At 35.9% G+C, this 11,958-nt stretch overlaps 1 protein-coding gene across 1 annotated transcript in view; it reads left to right on the plus strand.

Annotated features, from left to right (window-relative positions):
* mapk1 (mitogen-activated protein kinase 1) overlaps positions 1–5,866 on the plus strand; it is a 31,765-nt gene extending 25,899 nt beyond the window's left edge. The window contains exons 7-9 of the mRNA XM_056254710.1: positions 1,349–1,458; positions 3,746–3,874; positions 5,154–5,866. Of these exons, the coding sequence (XP_056110685.1) occupies positions 1,349–1,458; positions 3,746–3,862 (227 nt within the window). The 3' untranslated portion in view covers positions 3,863–3,874; positions 5,154–5,866. The remainder of the gene's footprint in view (positions 1–1,348; positions 1,459–3,745; positions 3,875–5,153) is intronic.
* Positions 5,867–11,958: the final 6,092 nt, after the last annotated feature.

The raw sequence follows: 11,958 nt of genomic DNA on the forward strand, positions 1-11,958 counted from the left end.
AACTCCACACACCTTGATTAAAGGAAACTACTCCTCATATTTTGGAGGCAAAGCCACCTTAAATGCCAGTATGCATACTCACAATTGACTTGCAAGCAATTTTACAACTGGTATTTGAATTTCTGTTTATAACAATTAAAAGCTTAGCAGAAGTGTGCTTAGTAACATCTATTAAAAATAAGTTTGTTTTTAAAGGTGCAGTGTGTGATTTTTAGCGACATCTAGCGGTTCGGTTGCGAGTTTGCACTAAGGGCTCAGCCCACTGCTCACCCCTCCCTTTCGAAGAAGCTACGGTGGCTAAAACGGGACAAACATATCGTCGTCTGAGACTAGCCAGAGTAGGCCAAGAGTGTGTAACATTGTCACTGTTTCTGTACCACAGTCCAAAACCACATCATGGATAAAGTTTACAAAGCCATAGTCAGGTGAGGATCAAGGGTCTTAATATATAATATAATAATAGTAAACAGCTGATTGTCTCACAAACGTAACCAGCACATTTCTCCCCACATAGCAAACCCATAATACAGCGAGGGAGAAGAACCACATGAAACTATGCAACTATAAATTTTTTCTAACAGGGTAGTAAAAGTTTAGCTGTAATATGAGCTGTTACTGTGGCTGAGCTGGTTAAAGCATAAAGCCTTGTTTAAACTCGACGCGTCCGCATGAGCCCAAAGGTGTGCGCGGCATAAATGACATGATTGTAACAGCGCGCGCGCCTCCGCATGCCCTAGACACCATTTACTACACACAATAGGCTTTTTTTTCTCTGATTTTGAAAACTCTTCGCGATCGACTTAAAATGCTTCCAAGATCGACTTGTCGACCGCGATCGACAGGTTAGTGATCCCTGTAACATACTGTTTTACGGTCAATGACAAGAGTGCTAATCAGCTGTTTCACGAACGTAACCAGCACATTTATCCCCACATAGCAAAGCCATAACACAGCGAGGGAGGAGAACTAAGTTAAAGTTACATGAAACAGTCCAACTACGTATTTTACACCACTGACAAGGGAAAAGTCACTACTCACGGTGTTTATGGCTAGCTTCTAGGTTTCTGCGGCTTCTCGGTCTGTTTGTTCGCGTTCGGCTACGGTAGAAACATGACGTCACAATATGTCGACCTTCATAGAAGGGGGTGCCAGCGGTTATGTAAATATAAATGTCTCATTCTAAGGTAATAAAAAAATTACGGTTTATTAAGTAAGTTCTTTATACACCACTGAACACATAGTTATGGATGTCATATTGCATTTCTGTTAATAGATACTCACCTTTAATGAACTGGTGTGATATTTGGGTTTGATTGCTGTGTAAATATTTGGCTCTGTTTTCTTGCAGCGTTGGACCTGTTGGATAAGATGTTGACCTTTAACCCTCATAAGAGGATTGAGGTAGAGGAGGCACTTGCTCACCCGTACCTGGAACAGTACTATGACCCCTCAGATGAGGTCAGTTCACTACTACTTTTCTTTCTTAATTCCAGCAGGATAACTTTTGATAATAGCCATTTTTTAATCTTTCTAAAAAGTATTTAGGAAAAAATATACGCGCGAGCTTGTCGAGTGTATCACTTTTTCACAGACATCAGTGGGAAGCTTATAGTTCAGTCGGATGTCAATGGCAAAGAAAGTAAAACGAGGAGGCATGTATTATTAACGTTAACTGACGGTAGAGAGAGAGAGAGAGAGAGAGAGAGCACTTCTGTTGCAGGCTCTTGATTCCTGATCGTTCTCTCAAGCACACGTGTGTCATTTGGATTGAAACTAAATCGTATATGTAAGTAAAACATAAACCGTTAAGTGATTTATGTATAACCAGTGGTTCCCTACATTATTACAGGACGTTTGCTGGTCAAAAACAGCTGTTTATTGTATCCGTTCCTTGTTCTATTGTATTTATTTGTGCAATTTGTAATTTGATTTTGTTCTTATTTTATTACTGACTGCTTCCTTTAATAATGTTTTACCTTTACATTTAATTAGGCTAGTAGTTTTTTGCTGTAGTATCAAAATTGGAATAGAGAATTGTGATATTTCACTAGTAACTGCTGACCCAATCCTCCGCACTGAGCCCTGCTGGAGAAGCTCTAAATATGTGCTGTGCAATTAAATGGAAGATCAAATATGATAGAGCAATAGAAGGAACTGTGAAAGTAACAAGCTCATACAACACATTTTAGCAGGCTTCATTATGCATGAAAATAACTAAAGGAAACATGTATTTGCTAAACAAACTAATATGATTGCAAAACCTATTAATATGATTCATATTCTTTTGCTTTCTCTAACCAATGTATTTAAAAATGACAAATGCAGTGAAAATACAGGTATCGGCAAGTACCAAAAATGAAAGTATTAGTATCTGACTCGTTCTGGAAAAAGTGGTATCGGTGCATCCCTAGCAAGTACATAACAATATTAGTTAATAGTAAAAATATAAATATACAAATATTAAAAATGAAACGATCTGTTAATGGATTTAAAAGACTTTGGGATGGAATGGATAAATTTTTTTCTTGTAGGCCTATATTATTTTATGTTCTTATGTCTTTTAACATTTATTGATAATAACAAACCTTATTCGAATATAGGCAAAATCGTGCAGTGTAATATAATAGTAGGCCTATAATATAGGTTAATAATAATTTCTTAATTCCACACTTTTTTTGTCATTCTTAATTCAAAATAAAATATAAATTCAGTTTACACTGTATTTTAAAGTGACGTAGTTACACTGTACTCGCTCGAATAAGTACTGAGTAATATTAATTAACTACCAGTACTTACTATAGAGTTACGGTTAGTTACTTCTTGTAATCATGCATAATTTACTGTTTCTACTATAGAAAGTACATGTAGTAACGTTTAACTACGTCACCTTAAAATAAAGTGTTACATTAATTTATTATTAATATCAAATTCTGATAATCTCAGGTTGTCATGGTCACACAGGTTTGTTTATGCATTAAACTCGTCAACATAGGATCTTGAGGCTGTGACTTCACATCACGTGGCCACAACATAAGGATGCCGTTACCTTGACAAAATGATCTCGTGGCTATGAGTTAATATGACCTTCCCACCAATTAATAAATCGTGGCCACGACAAAACTTAAGTGAACCGAACATGTCCCCTACCGGTCACAGTCATTTTGGGATTCTGGGTGACTGACTTTAATAAAGTAAAGGATAAATGTAAAAACGTATATTCTGCTGTCCTCTGCTTTGAAGAACACTAGCTTCATCATGTTCTCCGCTTTTTCATATCTCAGAGTTTATGGTGATCAAAGGTGGAGCGTTTCTAACATAAGCACTATGAAGTGCACTTTATTAGCCACATGACCACAATAACCTTTGACCATCTATAGAGTGTCTGTTAAGATGCGATTGGTGGTTTAAGCATAAATGCAAGATTACTGATGCTACCTTGTCATGTGTGATCAGTGCATTTCCTGTATTTTTTGTGCTTTTTTCACAACAGCAGTTTTGTTGATACTTATTGTGTCTATAACATCAAAACATTACATTGTTGCATGGAGTTAAGCACCCGCCCTATTGCACAAATAGCTACACTGAACACTGTACTTGATGAATATCATTTGCTATTTGTGTATCGGACTGTATCTACCAATACTGAAAAACAGCTTTAGTGAATAATATTGTTGTACAGGTTTAAGCAAAAGAGTTGTTTAAAGCATTTTATCCCATAATCGCATGCTTTATTTATTCTTCACAGCCTGTTGCCGAGGCTCCGTTTAAGTTTGAAATGGAGCTGGATGACTTGCCCAAAGAGACCCTGAAAGAGCTAATCTTTCAAGAAACTGCACGCTTTCAACTAGCCTTCAGACCATAGCCTATCGCTCAGGTAAACTTGAATATTTGCTGAAGCCAAATGCTTGTGTTAAATGGACAAAAGAATCAATCACATAGTGATAGAAAGAAGGATGAGTGTATTTTCCATACCTGGAAAATAACCACTAACAAGTGCAAAGGATCATTCATTTCATTCTGTCTATTTCTAAACCCTTAAATGATACACATGTAAGATTTTTCATGCATCACATGCATGCATGCATCACACCAATAGGACTAAATATCTTTGCACTGTAATTTAAGAAGTGTACACTACTGGTCAAATGTTTGAGGTCTGACTCTGTAATATTTTTTTTTATGTTTTTGAAAAGTCTCTTATGCTCACTAAGGCTGCATTTATTTGATCCAAAATACAGTAGAAAGTAATATTCTAAAATATTATTACAACTGTTTTTTATTTTTGTATATTTTAAAATGTAGTTTATTCCTATGATGCAAAGATGAATGTTTTGCATCATTACTCCAGAAATCTTTGTAATATGCTGATTTGATGCTCAAGAAACATTTCTTATTATTATCAATGTTATTAACAGTTGTGCTGCTTAATATTGTTGTGGAAACCATAATACAAGATTATTTCATGAATAGAAAATGTGTTTAAAGAATGTTTATTTGAAATATAAATAATTTGTAACAATGTAAAATTTGTAAAAGTGTTTTGTCACTTTTTGATCAATTAAATGCATCCTTGCTAAGTAAAAACATAATTATTAATTTATTTATTTTTTAAATCTTACTGACACCAAACTGTTAAACACATTTATAATGTGATTAAAATAAAGAAATAAATGTGTGTCTGTCAGTAGACGTGTAGTGGGGAAGAAGCAGCTGTTCCGAGGTTGTTCCTTTTACATTTCCTGGATTACAAAAACAGTGCCAAGAACATGAATATTATTAGTATGATTACTTGCATACTGACCCCAAACTTTTGAATATAGTGTAATATAGTGTGAAAAGCCCATTTTTACTCTCTTTTGGCATTTTGCAAACATCAATTTTGGACCCCAGATGGAATTTGGTTAACGCTTTATTTTACAGTGTCTTTGTTACACGTTACATGTAGAAATAACTATAAATTAGACATAACAACATGCAACTAAACCTAAACTAAACCCTAACCCTTTAGTGAGTGCATGCTGGTAATTAATATTACTCGATACTTAAATATATAATTACGCTGTAACTAGGACACCTTAAAGTAAAGTGTAACCAGAACTATTTGCGTTGTGTTTTGTTTCGACCATAACTAAACCTATTTTTCCTGTCTGTAGGTGTTGGTCTGGATTCGATCATGCTGATGCTTCTGTCTCCACACCACTGTGTGCTGTGGTCCTCTTTTGGTCTTCATCACCACCATCATCATCATCATCGTTATCTCCTCCTTTTCCTAAACCCTAAAACTACAGGCAGCCTTCAAAGTTCATCTGACCCCATTTGAAAACATGGACTCCTGCGCCCTCCTGCTTTCTTCAAATCTCATTACAATGGAAGAAATGTGTAGAGCTTCTCTCACACTCTTCCTCTGCATCTCATCCTTCTCTCTTCTTGCTTATCTGTGTGAAAGTGTGCCTGCATGTGTTTATGGACCCATCTCGATTAACCCTTTTTCTCTCGGTCCTCTGATACATAAAAAGAAACGTCTATGATTGTGTTAGTGTCGTGCTTCTTTTTAGCCTCCTGTTAATATTTCCAACAAGCTGCTTTTCTAAGGTGTCTGTAAGCCATTTTGAAGTCCCACAGAGGTCAAACTGGGAGAGAACGAGGGCTCAGATCTCCTCTATTATTATTATTATTATTATTATTATTATTATTATTATTATATATATGCAGTGGACAAGCATTTATCCACATTGTGCATCGCCAATCTCCTCAAAGTGCACAGAGCTCTCAATTTGCCACGGTGTCTTTTTAGGGCTTTAATATATTTTCATAAATGCAAATATGTATTTACGTACTAATAACCCCTTAAAATTGCTTAAATCTTTCATTAATTTATCAAATAATTGTTTGTACATTTTAACTCCTCCAATCTCCCTTCCAATCAGTTGTAGAATATAGAAATATATAAAAATATAAATTTGTACATTGATTCTCAATCATAAACCCTTAATCACTTTTCGAAAAGAGACTAATCTGTTAAATTTGCTCAAGAGCCAAAGACAAAGGCCGCTTTGAAGATGTTACGACATCACTTGTGTCCAAAAGTTGACCACATTACCTGCAAAAAAAAAAAAAAAAGTGCTATGCAGGTGAATGTATTTCCCAAAATCCAGGTGTTTTTGAATCTAAAGATGCACGTAGGTCCATTTAGGAACTGGACTTTATCAGCTAGGTTTAGAGGAACTTCTGCCAAGGGACAAAGAACAATCTCGTGTTTTTTCAGTCATAACTGGTAAATTTCGAATCGATGTCTCTATTATAAACGTACAGTGCCTGCTCTGCATTCATTCTTTCTTTTTGTATATATCTTTGTCTTTTTGCTTTCCCTGTCCACCCCCCAGCCGCCTTGTATCAATAAGACTGTGCCCTTGCATGACTGTTAAAAAGCTTTCTATACAAAGAAAATGGAAGTGCCACACTGCTGGGGATTCCGCTATTGGACTCTCAGGTTTTTGTTATAACCTACCTTTTGTGGTCTCATATTTCCAATATAGAGTATTACGAGTTAAAAAAAACACAAAAAAAATCCTTTATTTTGCTTGTACATTTTGGTTTCACTTCTTTCAAAATCCAGGTTCCTTTCAGTGTTTGAAAAAAATATATAAAAAAATCGAGATTAGCTTTTTAGATGAACTAAATCAGCCAGCTCAACCAGAACGTCAGGTTTAATTCCATATGGAAATTAGGGGACTCTAGCCATGGAAATGCACCTTGTATTAATCCATTTCAATCATAAGATATTTTCTGCTCGTCTGCTAGACCCAGACGAAATGAAAGAGAATGTCTACCTGGAACTGTATGTGCTATAATGCAAACTTTTGTGCATTTAGTGCGCGAGATAGCACTTGAACGTTTGTGAAAGTGGAGCCCAGTCGATGTCTTAGATACTAAGTTATTGATACTGATGTGCGCACATGTGCATGGCTTTTGCAAAGTGTTTCTTTCCCACACTTGCTTCCTTTTTGGTTTACTAACTCCACGGTACTTTCGCCTATAATATCTGGCAAGGGGACACCTAGTGATGGTATCAGATGTTTGTTGATCAAGGAGAGAATGGGCTATAATGTTAAATGCATACATTAAAAAAATAAAATGAAGAAAAAAAAGGCAAAACTCTGTAAGATAGCTTCTGCCGAATCAGTGTGCAGCCTGTCTGTTTCTGTGTGCCTTTATGAATCACGAATACATTTATCGTGCAGCTTTGTTTTGTTGGGATCAGTTGTGACTTTTTTGCGGTATACTCTTGAACTTATATATATATACATTTTTATATATATATATATTTAAAAAACCTGTGAAAACCAAAAAAAAAATCTCAATTCTCTTTATGTAATTTTAAGTCCTATTTGTCTCACCTTTTGTGATTTTGTTTGAGGAAGTATAAAGAAATATAAATACTCCTTTTATTTTTGCCCTACTTGGTTTGATCCTGTTGCATTTTGCCTTCAGTTCTTGAAAGTTGTGTGCAGAACTGTTTTTATTGTAAAAAAAAAATGATTGTCTAGTGATTTATTATTAATCTTGTATAAAAAGAAATGTCTGTGTATTAATCTCCTTTTTGTTAGCAATGGCCGACTCTTGTCGTGAATTTCACTTACAAGCTTCGAAACTCCCAGGATTCGGACCCTCGGATGAGTTTCAGGGGGTGTCAGTAAAGTCACTTGGGAAATTTGTGATTACAAACAGTTCAAAAATATATTAAACTCTTTTGAATCTATTGAAAAAGGTGGCATTATGTCTCAAAGGCTTGTTTTTACTGCTAAAAAAAAAAAAGACAGCCAAGGTTCGTTACCGATAGTGATCTCTGCATCTGCCAAGTCATGTAACCTAAAAACAGCAGAATAAAACCAATTGTAATATTTTTGCCTCATGTCTCCTTGATATTACTGCTAGTGTTTCATGTGTTGGACTGTGTATAGGCCAATCTTCAAGTCTAATACAAATGTGTTGAACATATCAGATACATCAGAATCGTGTTGTCACACTATGGGGTAAGTTGTCACATTGGGAACCTGCAATCAGCCTTGACTTGAAAGTAATCTTATATTCTGAGGAATTTAATTTAAAAAAGAATTCAGATTTTTTTTTTTTTGCTTTAGTACAATGTCAAATAAAAGCAACTAATTTCGGAAACAATGCATATAGTATTTTTCTCACACATTTGAAGCAGTATATCCATGAAAATATATATTTTATGAAGGGGGTCCCTCACAAGGTGATCTTTATTTTTTAGTTTTTTTTGTTGTTGCATTAATTAGTCTGAAAATTACAATTAAAAAGTTCCCTGCTTCAACAGAAATGTCTCAGTCTAGATCCATCTAAATTGACACATCTGTGCTGGCATTAAGGTGTCTTTACACAGGCTTTTTTGTAACGCTGCTTAGTCAGAGGTGGCATAAATGCATTTACATAGCAATTTCTTCAACTGTATACTTTGACACAAGGGTCTGAAGTGGGTCAGAGCAGGCATAATTTGATCTTTACACAGAATTTTGATAGTTCTCCCAAAAATGTAAAGTCTGTCATCATCTACTAACCTTCATGTTAAATAAGTCCATTTGTGAAATTTCCTCACTATACTAAATATTCCACGGTCAACTGTTAGTGGTATTATAACAAAGTGGAAGCAATTGGGAACAACAGCAACTAGGCCACATAAAATCCCAGAGTGGGGTCAGCGCATGCTGAGGCGCACAGAAGTCGCCAACTGTCTGCAGAGTCAATAGCTACAGAGCTACAAACTTCATGTGGCCATCAGATGAGCTCAAGAACAGTGTGTGTGTAGAGAGCATCATGGAATGGGTTTCCATGGCCGAGCAGCTGCATCCAAGCCATCACCAAGTGCAATGCAAAGCGTGGGATGCAGTGGTGTAAAGCACTAGATCAGTGGAGACGTCTTCTCTGGAGCGACCAATCACGTTTCTCTGTCTGGCAATCCGATGGACGAGTCTGGGTTTGGTTGTTGCCAGGAGAACGGTACTTGCCTGACTGGATTGTGCCAAGTGTAAAGTTTTAGAGGGGGGATTATGGCGTGGGGTTGTTTTTCAGGGGTTGAGTTTGGCCCCTTAGGTCCTGTGAAAGGAACTCCTAATGCTTAATGCATAGCAAGACAATTTGGACAATTTCATGCTCCCAACTTTGTGGGAACAGTTTGTAGATGGTTCTAACATGACTGCGCACCTGTCCCGACCTCAACCCGATAGAACACCTTTGGGATGAATTAGAGCAGAGACTGCGAGCCATCTATCACTCTGTCTCCTCTCCACCAATAAGCTGGTGTGTGGTGGGCGTTCTGGCGCAATATGGCTGCCTTCGCATCATCCAGGTGGATGCTACACATTGGTGTCACTCTGGTGACTTTAGGGTGTTCCTGTGCACCCAGGAACCCTGCATCTTTCCTTCTTGTAACACATTATTTGCCATTGTGGGGTATTGTCCAAGACATCCTTGAAAAGCACCCCTTATCACTCAACGGTGCCCTGAGGCGACAAAAAGAAAAACTGAATTTGTGAACATGCAAAATAAAAAAAAACTGCCAAAAGGCTTCTCTACACCTTTATACACACACATATTTTTTTATGTACAGTTCATGTCATTTTAAATAAGATTATAGTAATCTTGCTTTCTTCTCACACCATGTGCTCCTGTGACCATGTGCCAGAAAAGGACGTCCCACCTTCAAATGGTGCATTATAGTGACTCCCAAACCTTATTGGACTGTTCTTTGATACTTTTTCAAACATTCTAATTGGTTGCAATCATTTAAAGAAAAATGTACTGAACATAGGGCTTAAGAAAACTTTCCAATCCCGCCGGCTGCAGACCTGGAGCCGGCAGATATACGCCCCTGTCAGTTTTACGCCCCGGCAGTTTTACGACCCTGTTGTTCCTGATGCGTCCAGTAGAGGGATATACTGCGAAATAACATCATTAAATCGACGCTTAATAACCCGTCCATAGACTTGACAATTTTGTGTTTTTTGTTAATTTAAATATAAACGTTATAGTGTAGATCTGCACGGATTAAATTATCTGTTTAACAAAAAAACAAGGGGGGTAAACGGACATCAAAAGAGATTGAATTAGGGTACACAAATCAATGCAATATTACATTTTGTCAATATAAAAACATGTAAGGTTCTTTACAACAGACTCAATGATATTATTTGTTTTATAAACCTTTGAGTTTAAAGGTTCTGACATTTTCTTAAAGGAAGAAAAAAATGAACTTTATATAAGAGGACAGAGGAGAATATTCTAGAATCAGGATTACTTTGAATGGTTCTGTCTTTATGAAGATGAAACTTGCCCAGAAGACAAAGTAATAATATCGTATAATCAAGTTTAACATCGTTAGAATTAAAATCTGACAAAAATAGATTCTGTCATTTGTATGTTAAATAATCTGCTAAAGTTATTGTTTTTTAGCAATGATGCAACATTTATTATTTATAAACGATTAGCTCGATAGAGCTAGGGTAGGTAGATATCAATTCATTTATATATCAATGGATGGGTCTATAATGTATTTTGACAGGTTTCTGTTCTATCTGGCTTAAACTTAGCTAACCACGTGTAGGTTTAGCTTCCCCTATCTTCTCTACTCAATTTAAAATTAATTTTAATTTTAATTTTCTTTTGTTGCCTGTCTTTAGCTTGGCCTCTTCTGGTAAGACTCTGTTTACTCCTTGCATTAAAACATACTCCACGTGGTTTATAGAGCAATATTACAGTAGATAATGGAAATATGTTAATTTTTTTTACAGTCTATGGTGTGAACACACAAAAGACACATTTATAATAGGTATGTAAATCTCTCTCTCTCTCTAAGTAAAGAGTTAAACTGCACACTCACTCAAATACGTTAAAACACATTAAAAACTTTCCATATATGGTTTGAATGTAGATTCTGGTTTGAGTTGTTTCTTATAAATGAGATGATCTAATTATCTCATTTATATCTTAATATACATTTTTTCTTAAAATAGCTTACTGATCTGGACTCAAATGTAGGGTATGTTGTGCACTTAATGTGGGTTCTATCAAACTCTGTCTTTACCTTTCTCTTTAACTTGGATCTCATAAAGGTGTGTTTGCTTTAGCTACTTAAGGAAACACACACACACACACACACACACACACACACACACACACACACACACACACACACACACACACACAGGGACAAGGTCAAATTCACCATGGATGTAAATTTTGAACTTTTTTAATGTTTCATTTTTTAACCTTTCATCAGTGAGCAGGAGCAGTTAAAGAAAAAAAAAACAGTTAAAGAAGAGTGGCAAACCATAGGGGAGTCATCATAATTCATAAATGGTGTTAATAAATATTTTTTTGTGAACAACAATATTGTCTATATCTTCTAAATGGCCCATGGAATTTTAGAAAAGGGATAAATTGTGTTTGTCCTCATAAAATGCTGTGTAGGACACTGTTTTGTAGCTGTATGATGACCAATAGAATAGTACAGCAGATATTTCTTCGAGGATCCATATTATTACACGGTACTGCATGTCTAATGGGCTAAATATAGTTAATATCTAAATGTGACTTTATATAAATTCACAAAAACATATTTCACTCAGTCTCCTGTATATAAAAACCTACGGTGAATTGGCCTATAACTGCAGTAGGTCATAGCATCACCTGTCATAACACATAGTTGATCCAACTATGTGTATTTTTAATTTTTCAATTCACAAAAACAAATAGTCTTCTGTAGGTTGAGTGAAGAGAGTGAAGCCCAACTAAATATCTTCAGAAAATTTAATCCGTGGAGATCTACACTGTAACGTTTATATTTAAATTAACAAAAAACACAAAATTGTCAAGTCTATGGACGGGTTATTAATGTGTAAGCGTCGATTTTATGTTATTTCGCAGTATATCCCTCTACTG

Source organism: Rhinichthys klamathensis, unplaced genomic scaffold, assembly GCF_029890125.1.
Source record: "Rhinichthys klamathensis goyatoka isolate OS25496 unplaced genomic scaffold, OSU_Roscu_1.1 h1tg000114l_1, whole genome shotgun sequence".
Classification (NCBI taxonomy): Eukaryota; Metazoa; Chordata; class Actinopteri; order Cypriniformes; family Leuciscidae; genus Rhinichthys; species Rhinichthys klamathensis.